The sequence below is a fragment of the Sceloporus occidentalis genome, unplaced genomic scaffold (assembly GCF_023333645.1).
Source record: "Sceloporus occidentalis isolate IW3139 unplaced genomic scaffold, rSceOcc1.0.p SCAF_7, whole genome shotgun sequence".
NCBI classification, from domain to species: domain Eukaryota; kingdom Metazoa; phylum Chordata; class Lepidosauria; order Squamata; family Phrynosomatidae; genus Sceloporus; species Sceloporus occidentalis.
In genome coordinates, this window is record NW_028316987.1 from 68,236,216 (window position 1) to 68,260,381 (window position 24,166).

Sequence of the window (24,166 nt, forward strand, 5' to 3'; positions counted from 1 at the left end):
GAGAAATTACAGACTTTTGAATTTTATTGCAGAAAACAAAAATTGTACTTATTTGTCAGCAGTAAACAGTACATAGATCTTTTAAAAATAAAATTATATAAGATAAAATAATACATGTGGATAGGTGTCAGCTTGCTGTTTTGTCATCTACTGTTTTGTCTGGGATCAAAATTACTGGTCACCTTTAATAGGTTACATGCTTCAGTATCACCTCATCATCATAGGAGAGTCAATTCAGATTGGGATCCTAGTATGTGGGGTCGGTGTTGCCTCCCCTTACTCCCAGGTTCAATCCAGTGGAGCCCTTCAACTGCCATTTGTATTGGATTCCCTATTCATTTCAGTAGGACCTTACTTATGAAAATGGTAGGGAGAGTGATCCAGATGGTGATAAATGTGGGAATAAAGGATTAAAGAGGATCTGTCACCCATGCCAGGTTCCTGATTTGGATTGAATAAATTGATCTTACCTTTTAGTAAAAAGAAAAGAAATCTAACTTTTGCATTGTTGTTGTTGTTAACTGCCCTGAAATCAAATCAGGGGTACCCTGTATATGAGACCTCTCCAAGACCTCCTATCCTCAAACTTTCTGTTCAGATCCTGTTCTGGTCCTGTAGGGCCCAGATCTGTGTCCTCCCTGATGGGGTCTAACCACCTGGCATGTGGTCTTCCTCTCTTTCTACTGCCTTCCACCTTTCCTACCAACATTCCCTTTTCTAATAATTCATTTTAATAATAATAATAATAATAATAATAATAATGTTTATTTATATACCGCTTTTTGCTTCATGATGTGGCCCAAGTATGACAGCCTCAATTCAGTCATCCTGGCTTCTGGGAATGGTTCAGGATTAATCTGTCCTAGAACCCATTTGTTTGTCTTCTTGGCTGTCTATGGTACCCTTTGCTGCATGCTACCTATTAAAGGTACTGTGCAGTTGGGCTACGAGAAGAACAATTGTATCCAACCCAATAATATCTTGATTAGATCTAGTGCACCTTCCCATAAAGTCTAAATCGAAGGACATTTCCAAAAGATATTCAACTGATCCTCTCCTTCTTGAAGGACATCTTCAGGATTTGTCTTCTCAACAATTATGAATTTTGAATGAGTTGGCATTAAATGCAACCATACTGAGTTGAATCTTTACTTGGTATACTTCGAATGGTCTAGCAGATAGCAGTAAGACTTAAAGTTAGTCATCAGTAACTAAATTAATCCATGCATTTTAATTAGGTATGAATAAGATATTGCACGTTGTGTAGATTCTCTTTATGTTTGACCAAAACAACACAACTTTCTTACCTTCAAGATTAATTCTCCACTCCTGGGAGTCTTGGCAGCTCCCCAGGAATAAAGCAAAAATATCTCCTTTCATTTGAATTTATTTATTTATTTATTTATTTATTTATTTATTTATTTATTTGTATCCCTTTTTTTCCTTGCAAAATACCCAAGGCAGCTCACAACTAATTAAAACTAGATACAGCTGAGGGGGGATTGATTCAGACACAAATGTTTAAATATACAATTCTAAGACAAACACAAATGAAACTGGTGAAACACATTTAAAACACATTAAAAAGATAAAAGCACAATCTCATTAAAAGCCCCTTCTGGCATAAATTATGATCCAAAGATGTGCCTAAATAAAAATTATAACACCGCTACATCACTACCTATGTGCTCCTAGCCAGCAGCCCTATAATGCAGAGCATAAATAAATAAAAAAATAAATAAATATTTAAATATTTGTTTGTTCATACCCCACCCTATATCATGGCCTCTCAGACTGGCATACAAGTAAAACAAGAACAATCCTACATCACAAACAATAAAATATTTTTTAAAAGATAAAAACATATTTAAACAAGTTAACAAGTTAAAACAGCTTGAACGCCTAAAATTGTTTCAACCATATACATGTACATTTGAAAAGTCAATTAGACCCCAAAGATTGTAATAAAAAGCCACATTTGGTCTCAGTGCCATAAAAAGGCAAAAGAAACAACTGGACCTTCATTGGGTGAGCCTGTCATGAATGAGGTACCATAGCACAGAAGGCATTTTAATAAACTTTTAATTTAAAAAATTTAAAGGTTACTTTCAGATATGCAAGCCTACAGAAATGAAGACAGTCTTTTGAAGGGACAATGCTGTTTCTGATACTTGCCTACATATGGTCCTGTAGCTACACTAACATGAAAACAAAACCCAACTTGGATTTCAGGAAATGTGATACAGAGGAAAGTACAGTAACTGTGCTTTCAGATAGTATTTCAGATAAGGATATGGATATGCAATGAAATCATGAACCAAGTATTTTAGAGTTTCAAGTTGACTAATTTAAAGTTTTGGCATCATCACTACTACAATTTCTAAAAGGAATTTGTAAACAAATAAAAATATTACTATTAGTTGTTTCTTCATTTAGTTGTCTTTTTTTTTTAAATTTCAGATGGTATTCATACTTTACTACATGACCATAGTAGGACATGCTTTGTCTATAACCTCCCTGTTAATATCGTTGGGGATCTTCTTCTATTTCAAGTAAGTGATTTCTTCAGACTTCTGTTTTCTTTGCTTCAGTGGCTTGATTGAGATAGTCACAGGCAGAACCACCAGTTCATGTAGTGTCCATAAAAATAAAACTATTTCCTTATTGGTTAACAATAAACTACAAATAACCCTAACCAAATGCCATTTTGCCATAAAGATGCAGCACCATGCTTTCTTGGAACTATGCAGAAATATTCAAAACACCAGGCAAATTAACTTTTCTTTGTAAAGGAAGATTGGATATGGATACTTCTACAAAAAATAGATCAGATGAACAATCTTAGTTCTGTTATGTTTGTACTCAGAAGGGGAAATGTTCTCGACATTTAAATCTCACAAAGGCAGATGCTTGTCACACTGCCAATTAAAACATCATCAACTTCCCAGCATAAAAAATGTTGTTATTGGGTGCCTTCAAGTCATTTCCAATTCACAGTAATGCTAAGGGCAATCTGTCATGGGGTTTTATTGGAAAGTTTTGTTCAGAGAAGATTTGCCATTACCTTCCTCTAAGACTGAGAGAGTGTGGGTTTACCAGGTCAGATTATCAGATCATCTAGCCCAGTTTTTACCCGCTTGAACCAGAGTAGCTGTCCAGGGTCTCAGGCTATTCACATCACCTGCTATTAAATCATCTAAATGGGAATTACAGGATTGACCCCTGAAACCTACTGCATGCTAAACCTAATGCTCTATGGTCTCCAGGGTCGTAATCCAGCACTCAAACCACTGCACCACACTGACACTTATAAAAATTGTGTGTGTTTTGTGTGTCTTCAAGTCACTTCCAATTTATAGCAACTCTAAGGCTTCTTAGTAAGAATTGTTCACAGAAGGTTTGCCATTGCCTTCCCCTGAGGCTGAGAGCATGTAACTTGCCCAAGGTCACTCAATGGGTTTCATGGCCAAGATGGGAATTGAACCCTGGTCTCCAGAGTCGTAGTCCAATACTCAAACCACTATGCCATGCTACTGCTCAGGAAATTTGTAAAATACTGTACAGTATTTAATATAGATATTTTTACTGCCTAATTTAGATGCATCTAGGAGTAATGAAATCACACTGAAAATGTTCCACGCAGAGTTCTACAACAGGACTAGGTTCTCTAGGCAATCAAACTAAAATATTTCAAACCATTGATGCACCCTTTTGTCATTGGTTAATTATCTTGCTCTCTGTAGAAAACAAAGGTGAGCATGTGTTTAGGCGCACACAGTAATCTAAAACAGATGATTATGCAGTATGATAGCATTAATGGTATAATGTAGCAGCTGCATTCAATTGATTAATCTCAAATAGTTGTGTCACCCAGACTCAGCAGGTTACTACTTCAGTAAGGATCCCTTTTCTCAAGATTGTTTGATGGGAATTTGTTGCTCTTTAACCACACTACTTTATTCACCATGAAAAATAGGAAACTGGTGACGAGTAATTTTCAAAATGGAACAAAAGAGGTTCATTATTCCAGTTAATTCACATGATATTTCACCACTAAGTCATCCTGCATCTCTCTTGGTTTGGAAGCAAATCAGTGTTGGGCTTAAAAAGACCACTGAGAGATCTCTGGATGGGGCTAAGAAAGAATCTGAGATTCTTTAGACTTGCTGTCAGGAATCTCAGAACTCCAGAATTAGAAGAAACTATGGAAGGACTTTAAGAAGAGAGAGAGAGAGAGAGAGAGAGAGATTCTTTGATAGATGGCTGTCCAAACACTACTTAAATATGTTAATGAAAGAGAAGACTATATTTTCAGGCAGCATGTTCTGCCCAAAAAGCCCTCTTCATGTTGACTGGTTTGGCAACCAAATACGCCACCTCCACTCCCAAAGAGACAACCCAATGCATATTTGTGATTCCAAATAAGTCTAGTGAGTTAATGGTGCAACCATTTTGTGATTAGTTATAGTAAAAATTTGGCTTTGGAACTGTGGAAACCTTGAAAAGCAGGCCGCTTTCTTGATTATATTGGCCGTAATTAAGCAGGAAATACATCTTTTATACTGGTGGAATCCAATAAAGAATCAAAACCATGGAGAATAGGAATCCAAACCTCCTTAACATCTAGGGAAATTCCAAGTCAGTTTTTTTTCCTTCTTCACTAGCTGACAACAACATTATGTAATTTCCATCTACATGTTCCAAACAACATCCCTGTATAGAATAATAAATGTGCTGTTCAAGGTCGTAATGTATAAGTATGCAAAAAGCAACACTATCAGCATACCTTTCTGTTTTGTGCAGATTAAATATATAGTGCTCGCACAGAATGCAGATTAAGAGATTATTTTAAAATGATCTAGAAAGCATGTAGCTTTAAACAGGTGTGAGAAATTGGTGGTGGTGGTGGTTTGCTCCCATGCCTTTAGTGCCAGCCGGGCGCTTTCCAACTCACTGTTGCCAGATTGCATTCTTCAGAAAGTGCCGCCAGCATGTGCTTGTTATAAAGTGACATCAGAGTCAAAAGTCTAATTTTCAATTTGTGGTGCATATTTTTCAGGAGCCTCAGCTGTCAAAGGATAACACTGCACAAGAATTTGTTTTTTTCATATGTTCTTAACTCAGTGTTTACACTCGCCCACCTCATTGCAGTAGTGTCTGACCGAGACATGGTAAAAAAGGACCCAGTAAGTATTCCTTTCCTTTACTAAATAAAGACTGCTAAGTGGAGAAATGTCTTACTACTGCAAAACTTACCTGAAAATAAGATATTGCTTCTTGTCTATGGTTGAATGTAAGTGTTCTGAAGAACATGAATATACCTCTAAAAACATTAACACCAATTCAAGCCTGATTCTTTTTGTATAACTTCTTGCAGGGCCTTGGTGTCCTTGGCCATATCAGGCCATAATGTTTAACCAGGAATCCTAGTATTATAAATCATGCAAATGAACAAACTCCTTGTGCACACAGCCAATGCACCCCTGTTTCAGTCCTTCTTTTGTGTGAGTGTTGAAACAAACTCAAAAGAGGTTAGCCTCATTGGACCCTAGGATATATTGTATTGTGCCCAAGCAAGCCAAGATAATACGATAACTTTAAACCAAGGTTTATTGACCACTTACAAATCCTGACTTGTTTAGGGGCAATAGAGCCTAATATTGATTTCAAATGTTACATAGTTTGTTTACCATTGGTTGAAAAGAAGAGTGCAACAGAACGAATAGGCTACTTGGTTGTTGATATTGCTTGCTGACATTTTTCTTAAGCCAGGATTCCTGGTTTAGCATTATGTGTAAACATGGCCCTGTAAAGTGATTATGATGTAGATTTCCATTCTACATTATTGATTGCTTGTAATGAATACTCTTTAGGCCTTACAGGAATAAGTGCCTTTACATATGTTGTCATGTTTAGGTCTGTTCATTATAAAATGTAATTCCACCATCATAAAATGGCACTGTAGTAATAATTATTTTTTAAAAAAATATTGTGTGTGCAAACAATTTCTGTACATTGTTTGATAAATATAAAAATCTAAACTGCTTTTCTTGACAGTATATTGAAAACGTGTGGTGTAGTGGTTTGAGTGTCGGACCAGGATACTGGGAAAACAGGGTTCAAATCTCTGCTTGGGTATGGAAACCCACTGGGTGACCTTGGACAAATCACACTCTCTCAGTCTCAGAGGAAGACTAGGGCAAACCCACTCAAAACATATTCTGCCAAGAAACCCCAATGATAGGTTCACCTTAGAGTCACCATAATGATGGTCACCATAATGATGAAGGCACACAACAGTATAAAGAAAACTTGATCACTTTGGTATAACAATACAAAGTATAGTTATGAATGTGAGATAAATGCCATAGACTGAATAGACTGGTGGGTAGGGAAAATGTTCCCTCTAGATTATTTTGATGTGGAAATGGGGAATCATTTTTCTTCTCATTACTTGGCAACTTAAATACAGTGGGCCCTTGGTATCCACTGAGGTTTTATTCCAGGACCCCTGTGGATACTAAAATCCATGAATGCTCAGGGCCCATTAAAGCCAATAGCATAGTAAAATGCCATCGTTATATAAAATGGCAAAATCAAGGTTTGTTTTTTTTGGAATTTATATCTTTTTGAAATAATGTCAAGCCATGGATGGTTGAACCTGTGGATAAAGAATCTGAGGATATGGAGGACTGACAGTACAGCAGTAAGAGTTCAATTTAAAAACATCATGTTGTATTAATCTTTAAAAACAAAGATCTTTTGTATTGCTCCTCCCCAAAGCATACACACTTGTTTAAAAAAGGACCCAGTTGGTATTCCTTTCCCTTCCTGAATGAAAACTGTAAGCAATGGTATTTTCACTAACTTGATATATTTTAGAAAGGAGTGTTTCCATTACAGACAAATAGATTCAGGATTTTGCTGAAAGGAAATTTCTAAATTTCAGCCCAATCCTTTGCATGTTTTCTCAAAATTGCTACTGCATTTGATAGGGTATGCTCTCAGGTTAGTGTGTACATGATTAAACACTTGTGCTCCACTCCTGTATCAAGTTAACTGAATTTAGCTCCAGTGGATTTAGTTGGACTTGTATCTGAATAGATGTATATAGAATTGCACAGTTAGCATATTTTGTTGTATGTATTATAGGTTGTTTTGTGTTCAAGATCCAGATGCACATTCATTGAACACATGCCAAATATATGGGAAAAGTCTGTGCTGTGACATTTATAATTCCATTCTTTACAAAACAAGAGGGCTTTGAAAATGGATAGGTTTACCAGCAATCAGGACTTGGACCTGAGTCTCAGAGGAGCTTGACAGACTGCCCTGAAAGGGCGGGCTGAAGCTGCCCGTTTTTGCTCCTGAGGGAGCCCGCAGCAAGCAAACCACGTGGGCTCCCTCCACACCAAAAAGAACCTGCTAAAAGCAGGTTCTTCTTGGTGTGCATGGCCACCACCATGAGTGTGCCATGGGCATACTGTTACACATCAGTGATGCAAGTGCAACACTGCGACGTGCGTCATCATGGGGCCCCCCATGTGGATGGGAGGCTGCCATGATGGTGCCGCTGCCGCACACTAAGGCTTGGTAGTGTGCAGATACTCCGCACTCCTGAGCCCTAATTTCGGGCCCAGGCTGCCGCAAACTGGCAGTCTGTACTGGGCCAGAGTTTGGACTCTCTTCTCCCTTCCTCGAAAATAGGTGTGAGAGCATCATGTTCAAAGTATGTGTGTTTGTAAGATTTGATTTTTTTTTACAATTTTTGAGGTTGATAATAAATGTGTAGAGGTTGTTGATTCATGTATCATGCTTAATGATATTACTGGGGCTGAACATCAACAGATCCTGTCTCCTGTGATGTCAGAATTGGTCGTCCTGTGTTTTGGTCTTGAAATCTCAAGGCCTGGGATAGTCCTAACATGGCAACCCTATAAATGCACCATCATTTCTCTTTGGAGTGCTTGCCTTCCCTGTACTGGGAGGCATGAATGGGCTAAAATGATGCTACAATCTGTGGCAGATACATATCTTCTTGTACAGTACAGCTTGCTACATGAAGCTGAGGTTAGGTTGTATGAAAGGTATAAGAGGTAGAGTATTAGGTTTAGCATGCAGTAGGTTGCAGGGATCAATCCTGCAATTTCAGTTTATTAGGATTTAGAAGCAGGTGATGTGAATAACCACTTAATGAGACCCCAGACTGCCACTCTGGGTTTTGTTTTTGTTTGTTTTGTTTTGTTTTGTTTTTGCTTTTTTTTACTGGTGCTAGATGATCTGATAATCTGACCTGGTATAACATGAAAACCCACTGGGCAACTCACAGCCTTTCAGCCTCAGAGGATGGCAATGGCAAACCCACTCTGAAGAAATTTTCTAAGAAATCCCTATGACTTTAGGGTCAACGTAAGTAAAAAATGACTTGAAGGCAAACAGCACCAGACTACATATAACAAGGCAGCTTTCTAATTGCCGCTGGCCATGCTAGCTAGAGAATTCCCGAAAGTGTGTTCAAAAAAATAATTTTTCCAAGCATTGTTGCTGAAGTATGACTTTGTTAATCCCTAAAGCTCAAAACCCATCAGTAAATACTAATTTATACCACTTTGCATCAATCTTTCCCTCCACTTGAAATGCCACATATTGCAGCCCCAAAAAGAAGAGCATTTGATAGAGAAATTCTTGATAGACATGATATGCAAACTCCAATACAAATGACATATAGAGTCAAAATGAAATATGTATTTCACTATAAATCAATGTAAATGGAGTTTGTAAGAGAATGTTTTTGAGGGGAGGGGAAAAATGATGCAGTTTATCATGTTAGAGTACAGATTTATGGAACAAAGAAGAAAGGGTTTTTTTCTCTTAGGGAGCCACAAAAATTGGTACAAGGATTATAAGAGAAAAAAGTGCTGCAGGGTTAGAAATGTGTCTTCTCTTTAAAAAAATATTAAAAAGAGGTAAATATTCACTATTTTAGGTGTTCAGCAATAAGCTTTTGCCATGTTTGTTCAGTCTTCTTGACAGGCCTCACAAATACCTCTGAGTATTTAAACAATAGTAATTTTTGCCCAGACCAAAGCCAAAAACCTGACAACCTTGGGGAGAAAATTGAGACCTCTGCCTCACTTTCCTTTTGCTCCAGTGGCTTGAAAATTCTACAGCGTTCTCTCTCTCTCTCTCTCTCTCTCTCTCTCTCTCTCTCTCTCTCTCTCTTTTGGATGGACATAGCTAACATCTTGAAAGTAACTTTTTGCAGCCCTAAAGGGTAGCCAAGACTTCAAACACTTGAATAATTCAGGTCACCATTTCTGACATTGCTCTGGCCTGTAATTTATCTGCAGAAATCTTCAGTATATAGAACTATGATATGTCCTTGATGCCTCCAGAACAATATCCAGACATCTATAATTGAACGGGAATGGGGATACATAGATTTTCTTCAAACAACTGAAGCAATTGAAGTTGATACTATTCTTTTAATGTGAACAGCCCCAGTTAACCATGACTAAGGGGCTCAACAGACCGGCACTTTGTGTTGGCCTTCATGCGTGGCAGGGTTCTGGTAGGGCTGAGTGTTCAAACACTGCAAGCCCTACTTTCGCCGCCCAGCCACCATCATGGCATACACCCATCCATACAGCGCATGCCATGACACATGGGAGACGCAGTGCCCAAACGGTGCTGGATGGAAGGGGCATCATCATGGTGCTCCAGCATGCCTGTGATGTCCTTTCCCGGGCGCAAGAAGAAGCCAGCTAATAGCGGCTCCTTTTTGTGTCCTGGGAAAGCCAGATCGCTGCAATGGCATGCGGTTACCACAATAATGATCTGGGGCAAAAAGGTGCGACTACAATAACTTAAATAACATTGTTTTTAATAGGGTTTCATCTGAGGATGCCTAGAAATATTGTTACTACAAATATTAATAGAACTGGGCTAGAAATTTTGGTGAAAACATTTTTTAGAGTTTATCTCATCAAACTTGTAATAGTTCATACTACAGTTGTATTAATTTATCACTTTGATATTCTGCTAACTCAAGCAGCTCATACTATTAAACTATGGAGCTTATTGCTCACCTTTTTAAACCAGCTCCAGCCTCCAGGGCTGGAGCCAGGACATGGGAAAGAGGTGGGGATTGTTGCTCACTAAATCACTGCTGAACCTCCACAGGACCTTTCCACCTTCTAAAAAGTGCAGGTGGAGCTTGGCCCTGGGCTTGAACCCAGGCTGATGGTGGCTGGCAGTCCGGAGGTTTGGTGGCAATTTAGTGAGCAATAAACCCCGCCTCCATCCCAGTTCCAGCCTAGGAGGCTGGAGCCGGTTTTAAAAGGTGAGCGATAAGCACCTATGTTGTCCTGTTGTTGTTTTCATCTCACAGAATCTAATGCAGCATCATCGCTGAGTAGGTTTTGAACCCAGGCCTGCTTAGTCCAAATCTTCATTCTGTGTATTGTACCACAGTGGATATGTGTTGAAGACCAAAGCACACATTAAATAGGTTTCTGTGTAACTTTCCCAGCTGTTTTGTGCTTTAATCAAAAACGGTAACAGTACAAGCATGTGTAGGATAGGTACCCGACAATGTGTGTGTGTGTGTTTTCCTTCAAACTGCCTGTCAACTTATGGCAACCCCATGAATTTAATGAGAGTCAGTGTGGCACAGCAGTTGGACTATGATTGTGGAGATCAGGGTCTGATTTCCTGATCAACTATGGAAATCACTGGGTGACCTTGCCTGAGTCACACACTCTCAGCCCCAGAAAACTCAATAATGGGTTCACTTTAGGGTTGCTATAAATTGGAAGCGATCTGAAGGCATACAACAACAAACAACAATGAATTTCATAGGGTTTTCTCAGGCAAGGAATACTCAAGAGGTGGTTTTGCCAGTTCCTTCCTCTGCAACTCTGGAGTTGCTATAGCACTGTCTTTTTCCATCCTTCCCTCCCAACCTAGGTGCGGGATGAAACCATTTAAGCATGGATTTTATTGCACACCTCAGTGCCCAGGCAGGAGGAATCCCATTATGGCATACTGTACCTGATCAGGACTTCTCCAGCACTTTTTGAAAGAATGGGGTTTTCCCATTCTTCACAAAGTATGGGAAAAGTCTGAATCGTGTATGGGATGCCATGATCAAGTATGGGATGCCTCTGGACTGGGCATGGAGACGTGCAATAAAAACTATGCTTAAAAGTTTTCATCTCATGCCTAGGTCAGGAGAGAAGGGTGGAAAACGGCAGTGTGATAAACTCCATAACCTACAGCAGCTGGTATTCATTGGAGGTTTCCCATCCAAGTATTAGCTGGAGCTAACCCTACTTAGCTTCCAAGATGAGACAGGATCTGGTATCTTTAGGCTCCTAGCTGATTTGATGCTGCTAAGGAAATACAAGGCAGGGAGAGAGAAGTAATCTCTCTCAGGTGAGAAGGGAAATAAGCAATAAAGACATAGCTAAAGGCCCCCCTCCTCTCTGCCCTTCTTCTACTGAAAGCTATTAACTCAGATCAATGTTACAATAGTCCAACATGACAATAGCGTCTTTGTTTTTCTAATGCTGTCACCAAGTGAGTCATGCAATTTAGGGAACCATTCTGATGGAAGGAAACTAAGATGCCTTAATGGATTCAGGGAATCTGTAAATCACTGAATAGAATTTGTGGCCAGTCTTTTGAAGATCAGAACATTTAATAAGACAAAAGAGCAGACTGACCTGGATTGTATTGCATTTAGTCTTGTGTTTTCATTGGGGGAACACTTTCTCCCAATTCATCACCATTAATCTCTCCATTTGGATCCATCTTAATTTCCCTCTGCCATTAAAATTGTATGATCAACCTTCTAGTACTTCATCCTGTTTTTTGTTGTTGTTGTTGTTGTTTTTTTAGTACTTCATCCTGTTTTGAATCATAACTATTCTTTTTAATTAGGGATGTGGAAGAAACCTTGAAGCAGGCAAGATTTTGGTCAAAGAGAGCAAAATCTTTGTTCTGTACCTTCAAGTCCAACTTATGGTGACACTAAGATGAACGTATCACAAGGTTTTCTAGGCAAGGCCTTTGCCCAAAATCATAACTCCAGTTCCATGCACAAGAGAAAAAGAAGACATATCTCAAGACACCAGAAATATGTTCTTTTATTAGCTAAAAAGCCTGGGAAAGGGATACATTTCAGACGTTTTTGGGGGAAGTTTAAAAGCAGAGCTGAGCCAGGACCTCCAAAACCAACTACTGGCAAAATGAAAGCATGCTTTGATTTAAGCTGGCTATAGGCAATGTGCAAATGTAACAATGATCTTATACAATACTATGTCATATATTTATGTGTTATCCTTTTGCAGTTTTTTAATATATCTGTGAAAGAGTGAGTATCCAAATTCAGCCCATATTATGAAACCTGAGATAAAAAAAGTATACATATTCCAAACCGCAATGTACTTTTTAGTTAATAAAATATTATATTTCCAGCATCTAGAGATACACTTCCTTTTTTTGTTGAAGATTTTGAAGAAGACAAACTGTCATCAAAGCAAAATAGCCTGGTGAGGATTCTCCACCGCCCATGAGAGATCTCACGTCCAGCACAAGAGCAATCCAACAGACACAATTGGGGGACATATAATTTCCAAAATTTGTGCAAAAATTCCTTCCACAAAAGTTGCACATTTTTTCTTTGTTCAGCTATGCACATATGCAACAGGCAACAGGCAACAAACAAAAAGTAACACATTGCTTGAATAAAAAGATGCAAAACACCTGTCCAATGAAACAATATTCTAAGTATGTGTACCACAATGCAACATGTGTTATAGTTTTAAAATTTGCACATACGCAGATATATACAGAAATCAGTCTCATAAGTATACCATACCTCTTTGGTACCAACAAAATAATCTTACCATGTTGCAGGAAAGGAGGGAATGCATTTTTTTATTTACTGTACAACCATCAACAAACTCAGAATTTACATCCTTAATCTTCTGTGTAGTCACTAGAAGCCAAGAAAGCCAAGAAGCCAAGATGCAGAGTATAGTGGCTCTTTAGTAGGATGGCCATACTTCCGTTTTTCTTTATTGTATTGGCATATTGGCTTTATTGTATTAGCATACAGTATTTACTTAATGACCTTTTGATGATCCGTTGGTGCTCTTATTCTTGCTATTGATATAGGTATCAAGAATGCCCTTCTATACTGAGTAACGATAGCACTAACCTATTATAGACCTGCTTTGGTTCAACAAGATTACGATATCATGCCCTCACACCAGAACATGGGAAATCTGATATTTTTGGAACAAAAGTTGGAGAATCCCAGTCTGCCTAGGGATTTTAAAAAGTGTAGTTCAAAAAGATAACTTTTGCAAACTCTGCCTCCATACCATGGAACAAAAGACATTTCACTCATGACCTTTTTCTGATCAGCCCCATGGGCTGTTTTTACAAGAAGCTGGATGAACAAGGAAATGACCTATGTGTCCTTTTTGATGTGTAGGAGAACTCCAGTTGGCTGTTATTGATTCTCTGAGAATGAAAAATAATGAAACACTTGACCCAAGAGTAAACAAAGTGTTGGATGTAATGTAAGAGGTGCCTTTAAAAATAATAATCATAAAACAGCCACTTCATCTGTGATTTCAGATCAAAACCTCCCACGTGAATCAAGTTTTCAGTGAGTCACAGCTAATCTGTTATCCTGTGAATGCCAAACAGTTACTTTTGGGGGGAAAATCTGTTGTGACAAGATCTGTTGAGAGGCAGAAAAAATTAAGTGAACATCTGAAGATTTTTTCATTTCCAGCCCTCCCTCTACAGGCACCTATTCAGTAAAGAATTTGAATGTTCTACCATAGAACAATCTATTTCTTGGTTCCAGGTCTTGTCCATTCACTTGACTTTTCCAAGTCAAAAATGACAGAAGTTCCATCCTTCATAATTTCAATGTAATACTGTTGTATCTTTCTTTCTTGACACAGTTTCTGCTGTTCTCATTCTCTTTCCAGGGCTTGCTTTTCCTGGGGGGGGGGGGGGATGTTAAAAGCAGATTGTTGTCTGCTGTGTATTTTCCACATCCCACTCTTGTAATATATAATCTGTAGTGTAGTGGACAATGACAGCATCATTGTGAGGTTCTTGAGAGGATTAAAAAAAAAAAAAACTGTGAGCTTCTTCAAATTAGGGCATGATGAAAAGATGACAATTGGGCTCTTGAAATTATACCCATTCCAGAGGTGGAAAAGGTCTCAATGATGACTGTTTGTAGAGTATTTGGGTATGTAGACCCAAATACCCAAAGTTACCAGACAGTACACAATGGGGAGGTGGAAACACGTTGAAAAATGTTTGTCACTCCTGACATGGCAATTTATCTTTTAATATCCTCCAACCCCGAAATGGGCTGAAAATTGTCTGAAGACGTCTGAGGTTGAAATCAGAAGTAGTCTCAGGAAGCTACAACAACTCCTCAACTCCATGTTTTTGTACATTTACTTTCCCTCATTTTGTTGTCTTACAACTTGGAATTGGATTTAATCATTACCACTTGTTGTATACAAGATACTCAACATTGTGCAAATGCAAAATAGTTTTATTAAGAACCAAAAGTTAAGAAAACAAAAATAAACTGGCACTTGTTGATTGCATACATACTCACTCCCTTTAGTGTGACATGCCTAAGTAATTTCAACCCATGGAGTCCACATATGTACAATACCACTGCCACATATTCTTAGATTAAGTACACCTGGAAGGCCCCAGAGTTTTATTGTAGAGTGATGATTCACCATCACTCAAAATCACGGATCTGGAGCCTGCAGTTTTGCCGGGGGGGGGGGGGCACTGTATATATCACTTCTTTCACTGCCAGTGCTAGCATAATCTCTCCCAGGGTTTCTATGTCAAATTCAACATACCCCAGAGTACTATATGTTGGGTAACAATAGAGGTGATCATTCTGCTTGTGTCCTTTCTATGCTCTTCAAACAGCCAGTTGTCTACTGTAGAAACAGATCTGATCAATCAGACTTCCTGGAGTCACTGGACTCCTATGGATCAGTTCTGAGCCATAAACTCTTATGTTGCAAAGAGTAGGCACTTCCAGACTACTGAAAAGTGAGACAGTCTCTCCTGCCCTTCACCAAGCACAACATTTGCTAGATTTTCTTAATCGGTCTGTAGATCATTTGGAGGTCTCATGGGTGCAGGAGTTTATCACATACAGTACCATGCAGCTGTGGACAAGTCTACATAGGGACCACCAACACGAGAGACACTGTAGACTGAGCCACACAGAAGAATCAGCAGTAGGAGAATATGCTATAAACCAACCTGGACATAAAATGCTATTTGAAAACACTGACATTCGGGACCATGCCAACAACTATCAGGTCAGAATGCACAGGGAAGCCATTGAAATCCACAAACACCTGGACATCTTCAACAGGAAAGAAGAAATCTTGAAAGGAAACAAAGGGGCAAAACAGATGGGCAAGAAAAGTGACTTGAAGCTGCCTTTTCTGAAGCCACATTGAAACCCCACCAACCACACCGCCGGCTCCCAAGACAGCTGGAGTGCTCATGTCATGACCACATGATATGGCTTCAAGCCAGGAAGAAGCGGGGAAAAGCTGCTTCTTTTTGAAAAGGCTTTTCTCTACATAAAGTGCCTAGAGGGCACTTTCCTGCTGGCTTCAAGGCATGTGTCATCTAAACGTCACACCTTCAAGTCAGCCTGAAAGCACCTCTTTTTGCCTGTCTGTTTAGCCCCCAAGTTTGGCTACCAGTCTTGGGGGAAAAAACAAAATCAACACTCAGCACTTGCAAATGAACATCACCCAGGGTCAGGGGGTTTCCCAGCAGACAATGGATCACAAATTAGACACAAATCCTCCTTGTATATCCTCCCACCCTGAGGCCTTGCCACTCACCAACAGACTAACACAGAGATTAACATGTAGATCACTTCCTCTCAACCAAGGGTCACACAGTATATCTACTCCACACACCTCCATGCCAGCATTCTCTGATGATGCCATCCACAAATGCAGGTGAAACATCAGGAATAAATCCTTCCAGAACAGGGCCACATAGCCCGAAAAACTTACACACACACACACACACACAAAAACAGAAAGCTTCTTTATTTTGCAGTTGGACCCTCTTAAAGGTAGCAGGGAGGTGAGGGAGGATAAAGGAAATTGAGTACTCAAATTGGCCCTAACTGTGTTCTAAAATCTGATCTGTAAATGGGCCCCTGATATGAATCACAACTGAACATACAAGTACTTGAAGGAGAATGCAATGATACACACTCGCCCCCCCCACACACACACACACACATTTGTGGGTTTGACATTGGAGGTTTTGACTATTTGCAGATTTGTAGCTCAGGGATTTAGCCAGAATATTGGGGGGGGGGGGCTTGGGTGTGGAGGCACACACACATCATGGGCGCGCACACCATTCATTGTATTCCAGTGCAGCTTCAGCGTAAGGTTTGGAGAAGGGGGGGTCCGCACCCCATGGACCCCCCCCCCTCCTTGGCTACATCACTGTGAAACTGCTGCTTAGCTGGATTGAGTGGCATGAGAAATCAATAGGGTGGAAAGCAGTTTAAAATCGGGCTGGCTCTTTTGGAAGAAGAGGAGATTCATAGAAGATGGCTTGAGAAGAAGAGGGATGGGATGAGGAGACCTATGGGCTGGAAAGGGCTTTATCACCTGGCTGGCTCTTTTGGAAGGATTGGTAAGAACAAGAGTGAGGTGAGAGATCGATAGAGTGGAAAGCAGTTTAAAACCTGACTGGCTCATTTGGAAGGAGAGATTGATAGGAGGTGGATTGGGATGAACATGAGAGGGATGAGGAGATGATATTTACAGTTTTCCATTTCGCAGGAATCCTGTTCCCCTAACCCCTGCAAATGTGGAGGGGCAACTGTATACTGGAATTTTTAAAAAGACCCCACCTTCTGGGTGGGAATAAAATGTTGCTGCTTGTGCTGGCAACAGACACATCATCTATTTCTTTTTTCTTCTTTTTTTAATGAGAACTACAGCATCAGATACAGTACCCAACAGCAACATTTACTCTGGATACCTCCAGAGTAATTTTTTTTCATATTATTCCAATATACTGACAGTGTTGTGAATAATTATACTGGCCTAAAGTACCATATATCCTTGAAGGAAAATATTTGACATTGATAAAAAAAAAATAATACACTAAATATTTTGTTTAACCAAAAGATCTGAATTGTCACTTTTTAAATCAAGTAGCTAGTTCTAAATATGCAAATTGATAGTAGCATATAAGCAGGTATTATATGTTCCAACAGGAAAGTGATTTAAAGCTGCCCTGGTTCACCTCATGTTATTTTGGAAAAGGTCTGTTACTTATTTATTTGAAGCTATGGGGTTTGGGGAATTTAAGCATGCTGTCATAGGACAGTGATCTAATAACCAGAGTAGGTTTAGTAAGCTCAAACTAAATGCAGTCTTCTTTTAGTCTGAATTATATCCACTGTGGAAAATGGCCTGATGTCTTTGGTTTGAATTTAGATGACAGATGTAATAAAACAATGTGTCATTTCCAATTCTAACTGATGCTGAAGCAAATTTTCAGCTGATAAATTTCAACTGCAATGCAACTGATTTTGGAAATGAAGTGAAGTATAAACTGTGCTCAGTGTTAGTCATTAAAATACCACCAGGTTTATGTGTATGTGCATGTTTTGCACTTCAACAGGTATCTTAAAGGTATGTATTTTGAAGTAAGCAACTTTTGGTTTTGTTGTTGTTGTTGCTGCTGCTGCTGCTGCTGCTGCTGTGTGCCTTCAAGTCATTTCTGACTTTTGGTGACCCTAAGGGCCTAAGACAAGTCTATCACAAGGGTTTCTTTGGAGGATTTGTTCAGAGAAGGTTTGCTGTTGTTTTCCCCTGAGGCTGAGAGTGTGTGACTTGTCCAAGGTCACCCAATGGGCTTCATGGCTGAGTAAGGAATCCAATCCTGGTCTCCAGAGTCATAGTCCAACACTCAAACCACTACTCCATGCTGGCTCTCTACCTGCAACTTAAGACCTAATCGACCACACATAGCAAAATGAATTGGTAGATTCCTGAGGTCACAGGCTGGACTTTATACTGCTCTATACTACTAGCAGCTGCTGGTTTCCATGTCAGTGAGGCACTGAATCCATTCCAGGTTTTAATCTATGGCTGGTTATATACCGCCGCTTTGAGGCGGTCTGCCACCGCTGCCGTTTGCTCCGTGCGGGAGCTGCAGCAGCCACACCGCACGGCTCCCGCACAGACCGAAAAAGAAGCTCCAAAATGGAGCTTCTTCTTGCGGCACCTCTGTGGCATCGCGAGGCGCCAGGGGTGCATTCGCAACGTCACAGACGCCGTGACACGTTCGGACGCACAGCGTCCGATATGTAAAGATGGTGCCGGCCGTGTGGAACGGCCGGCGCCATATTGTACGGACAGAGTCCGTATTAGAGCCAGGGGCGTCTAGAAGAGACGCCCTTTTTTTAAAATGGGACGTCCTGCGGACGTCCCAAGTGCCGGTCTGTAACTGGCCTATATGTGATAGAACCTCTTTAAGGTGATGAACCATTGGGAGGGTAGAATTTGGCATGTTGTGGATTTAAATCACACATTAAAACATGGAGTAAATTTCTCACCTCACTGACATGGGATCCACCAGCTTCCGCTGCTCTTGTTTGCACTACCATGCAGCTAAGAGGCAGCATGGTGTGTATGTGATATGACAATCCAATCCCTACTGTATTAGCTTTCTGACTGCAAAAGGCTCTTTTATTTAACCTAGCACAGCTAACCTGCAACACGTGTTCTCAGCAACAGTCCTGGGATTAAGAAATCTTTGATGGTGTGGGAAGGGAGTTGATTTACAGCAACAAGTTTAGGCTGCCAGGAAAGCTTGGCACAGATAGTTCTTTAATTATGAATAACTTTTGTCAGATTATCTTGTGCTTCTGGTAATACTAAAGATCTAAATGGTAGTCTGCCTTCCAGACCTAGTTTCAGATGAGATCTATAGCAGACAACAGTCCTGTCTCATTCACAGAATTTTGCAGGGGAGATGGACAACATGATATTTCACTAGTGAACCTCCCAACACTTCATGTAGAGACAGCCACCTGGAGTCACACCAGAGTACACAGGTAACAAGAGGAGTTTGGGGCCAGAATACTCCAGGAGCATCCTGGAATATTGTGCCCAGTGTAGACTCATCCACAGATGAAGAGGAGGAAAGGCCTGCTGTGGCATAATCATGATCCTGATAGTTCATGCCTTATATCATGCACTAAGCATGTTTGAGAGTCAGTGAAACTGCTCCAGATTTGAATCTGAACTAAAGATTCAAGGTACTGAAACTGTTTGGGGGACTGAGTGCAACGAATTTGGTAGCTCCTTTAAAGTTCAGAAAGATGAGCCAGGTCAGTGCTTATAATCACCAGTCATCGCTAATTCAAGTAGGCTCCTATGTGATGCAGAGCTTTAAAATATGTCTGTATACAAGAAAAGCATCATAAATGTTTGCAAGTAAGCACCGATGTTTTTCATATTATGATGTATACATGTACACACACACTCACTTCATCTTGATAAATTACTAAATCTTCATGCTAACATTTTCTAATACATTTTAAGATTTATGAGGTGTGATTTTAAGCGCTAACCTGGCTCATCCTTCATGCGTCTAATCTCTTTCCTTAACCTATTACACATCAGGAGCTTCTTAAAAAGCCATAAACTGAAGTTGATGCATAGGAATTAATTCATGAGATGACTGCAGAATTTAAATCAGAAAACAATATTGTTTGCTAGACATGACTGGAAGTATAGATATATAGATGGCCTGTTGGAAATGTAATATGGGACAAACCAAATAATCCAGAAGTTTAGTGTCTACACAATCATCACACCATAAAGCTTGACAGGAGACAAAGATCACCACACTGGATTCTCACTGGCAAGGGATATTTCAGTGCCCCCCCCCCCAAATTTTTTTCAGAAGATGGAAAGCACAGAGCCTATCTTCTTACAGGGCACGTAAAGCACATCCAAAGAATCCCCTAGCTAGACTTTTTTGGGGGGGAGGGGGGTTATTGATTGAAAAAAATGCAAAAAAAGGAAAAAGGAAGGAAGGAAGGAAGGAAGGAAGGAAGGAAGGAAGGAAGGAAGGAGACAGTTGTTAATACATGTGATATTTTGTTGGATATATTTGATTTAATGCTCCCATAAATATTTGCTTGAAGCTGGTATCTATAGAGTACATATCCATGTGTGACTAAAACAGCAAGTTCTTCTACTTACTGAATGATGAACTATGAATATTTGTCTTTCCAACCTTGGAGCATGAGTCTTTTAATGATAGTAGAAAGATGCATGAGCCAACTATAATGATTATCAGTCAAGTTCCAAGTCAGAGGTTTACACTTGAAAGTACAGATGTACTTTTAGAAAAAGTCAAAGATCTTTCTACTGCAAAATGTTGTAATGAAGCCAAAAAAGAGCCTCCACTGGACACAGGATTATCATATGCGAGAAGGTGTGATTATAGTGAATTTGATCCCAGGGATTCCAAGGTCCACTAAATCTGACATCCCTCAGTAGGTTGTTAAAATGAGTACCCAGCTTGTTGGGGGCCATTAGCTTACATATTGTAAAACACTTAGGGAGTGCTTAAGTGTACTGTTAAGCAGTATAGAAATGTATTTGCTATTGCTGCTGTTGCTATCAATAGGCTATGCTGGCTATGGGATTCTAAGAGTTATAGTCCAAAGACTTGCTCAGATCTTGGATGAGCCATCTTCAAATCTAAGGTTGAGACATAATGACATATTTATACATCTGTTGTCCCATATGGTATTAAAAACTAGTGTTTTTAATTGGAATCCTGCCATATCCTAGCTTGCAGCAATCTGGTCTGCACCATGATAAAGTTGTTAGAGGTAGGTGCCACACTAGCACAGGACAGGGCACCCAAAAGATCTGTCTGTTATTATATAGTATGTTCTGCAAGCCATATGCATGGGTCTCAATCATTTGACAAATAAAAATATCAACCCATAGATAAGCACATTGTTGGATTCAAACATCCACGACTTGAAAATGACAGAGAGAGAGAGAGAGAGAGAGAGAGATGGTAGCCATTTTATATAAGGAACACTATTTTACTGTGCCATTGTATTTAATGGGACTTAATGGGATTTTGATATCCATGGGGTGTCTTGTAACCAAACCCCAGCAGATACCAAGGGACCACTGTACTCATGTAACATGTCTGCTGAGGAACGATTTGTTTCTTTAAGATTTGAATGTCTTTCTTGTGGCATTTTTCTGAAGCAATCTGCTGTCTGTCAAGTACAGGCAGCTTTTTGTTTTTTAGTGAAAGCCAATGTTGAGTTCACAGTATCTGTTTATTGGCAGTTTTTAGACACCGACATGATTTGGTCAGATATGTACAATGCTCCAGGACTGCCAATCACCACCACAGGCTATGGGATCAATAAGAGCAGAAAGCTGGTTCCTCAGACACCAGCTGAGAGCTTTATTCAGCACACAAGGGACAAGCTGTAGAACATATTGACCCATAGTTGAGGAAAACAATTTGAGGAAGATTTAAGTACCTTAACGTAGACGTTTGCCACTGCGTAAGGAATATGTGCATTTCCCCCCCTTCTGACATGCTGTTTTCCATCTAAGAGCTTAATTTGGAAGAAGAAAAAGAAAGCAGTCAAGATTCAAAACTGTTTCAAAGTCACCATTTCTGACATACTGTAGGATGTCTGTTCTGCATTACCCCAAAATGTATGGAGGCTGATTGTGAGCTCTAGGGTCTCACCAAACTTCAGATTCCCGCATTCCATAGAATGTTGCCAAGGCAGATAAAGTGGAATATAGCACTATATTCCACTTTAGTGGGGTGAATAAAAAAGTCTGGCATGAGAAGCTGGTATAAAACAGTATATTCCCAGTATGGATATAATTTAGAAGAGATTTGTTAGATTTGTTAACATGAAAATAATGATTTCTATCTTTGTTTCCTTTATTTTATCTTTAAATCCTTTATGTTTCATAACATTCAGTGCCCAGTGACCACTATTTTTTTGGAAACAGGCTTATGTAACTCTGGAAATTAATTATTGGTATAGAAATACACCACCACTTAATGCTTATAATTATATGAAAAGAGGTTAGTGTGACCTTTTGGAGGTTTCAACTAGTATCTCTCCAAGACATAGTTGGACTTTAGATCTACTTAGTTGTTAGTTCTACAACCCACCAGACTGGAAAAATATTCTGAGTTGCTGATAGCAGCTTTTGGAATTTTGGCTCTTTGCACTTGATGCTTAGTGATTTAAGAGGAACATTTACTCAATATGTCTGATTTATTAGTAGCTTACTTTACTGTCAGTGGCAGAAATTGAAAGAATCCAACAAAAGGGAAAAATCCTTTGGAGCTTATATTTTTGTTTGCTTGCTTACCTAAGGTATTCACATTATTATTATTTGCCCAGAGTCTCTCTGTCTACAGTGTAATGTTTTCCATTTGTCTGACAGGTGAGCTGCAAAGTGCTTCAGTTTTTTCACCAATACATGATGGGCTGTAACTACTTCTGGATGCTTTGTGAAGGCATTTATCTGCACACTCTCATAGTGGTGGCAGTTTTTGCTGAAGAACAACGTTTGCACTGGTATTACCTGTTGGGTTGGGGTATGTGTGCTTTCCCCATTCATTTCCCCCACCTGTGGTTAATGCTTTTAAACACTTACCGTCCTCAATTCATAGGATCTTGAACAAGACAAATCAAACCAGCAAGGTTCCTTCTGACAGTTATTGGGCATGTCCCATGTGCTTAGTACATTATTATTATTATTATTATTATTATTATTATTATTATTATTATTTCTTACCTATCTCTTCCCATGGAGCCTTGATCAAGTAACAAATACACAACATCAGTTAAAACACACATCAATTTAAAAGGACAAATAAGATGTTCACAATCCACATTTAAAATTATTTAAAATTCACAATTTAAAAACCATCTGGATAAGAGACTAGTCTTTAATGCTGTTTTAAATTCAGGCAGTGTATTTAGCTATTGAATCTCTTCTGGCTAGTCATTCCACAGTCTCTAGGGGCAGCTGAAGAAAATGTCCTCTGGCTGATAGTTGCCAACCTGAGAGGACCTGAGTATACAGAGTGGATTATATGGGAGGAGATAGGTACCAGAGGTAACCTGGACCAAAACCATGTAGGGCTTTAAAGGTAATAACCAACACTTTGTACCTTACCCAGAAACTAATTGGCAGCCAATGGAGTGACTTTAATATCAGTGTGATATGATCACTCCTGGATGTTCAAGTAACCAATCTGGCTATTTTAACTAACTGAGGTTTCTGAACTTGGAACACAGGTAACCCAGTGTATAGAACACTGCAAAAATAAAAAATATTTATATTTTACATTTTAAAAACCAAGACTGTAATTTGAAATGAACATAGAGAACTTTTACCTCTCCTCACCAAAAGATTTCCCAGCCATTGTAGCCAATAGTAAGAGCTTATTGAAGTTGCATTCCAAAACATCAATATGGCCAAAAGTTCAAAACCCTTAGTTGAAGGGAAGAGTCAAGGTACTTACAAAATTGGCTCATGTACTAGCACATATGTAAATTGTATGTTCAGATACCACCTGGTTTGAATTCCATACGGTCTTGTCTCATGTACCTGTACAATAAATTGTAGACAAGTACAATATGTAAGAATAGGATGGTGGGGCCATTTTGAGAGAATATGATGTCTTTAGTGCTTGATGCAAAAACTCAAGAGTACCTAGATTTCTGGTCAGCACTTTTGTTTAAAATGTGTTAGCTTGTGAGAAATGTAGATGCTTATGAAAAGTGCTAACATCTGATATGAACCCTGAGGGATATTGGCCCAATGTCCTCCCTTAATGGCCACAGCATAAGACAGCTTGCTTAGGATGAGAAGAAAGAAGCAGTGCCTTACAAGGAAAACCCTCACACCAGATTCATTGCTTGTTCAACAAAATGCAAGAAGAATTAACTTTTTAGTGGCTTCCACGGCTCTAGTAATTCTCTCCCTGGCTGCTTTGGAGCATATTA

General features: G+C 39.4%; 1 protein-coding gene across 1 annotated transcript in view; it reads left to right on the forward strand.

Moving 5' to 3' along the window:
• Positions 1-24,166, forward strand: part of CALCR (calcitonin receptor) — a 79,626-nt gene that overhangs the window by 30,593 nt on the left and 24,867 nt on the right. Inside the window, exons 5-7 of the mRNA XM_089531389.1 lie at positions 2,461-2,552; positions 5,060-5,186; positions 22,596-22,749. Coding sequence (XP_089387515.1) covers positions 2,461-2,552; positions 5,060-5,186; positions 22,596-22,749 — 373 coding nt within the window. The remainder of the gene's footprint in view (positions 1-2,460; positions 2,553-5,059; positions 5,187-22,595; positions 22,750-24,166) is intronic.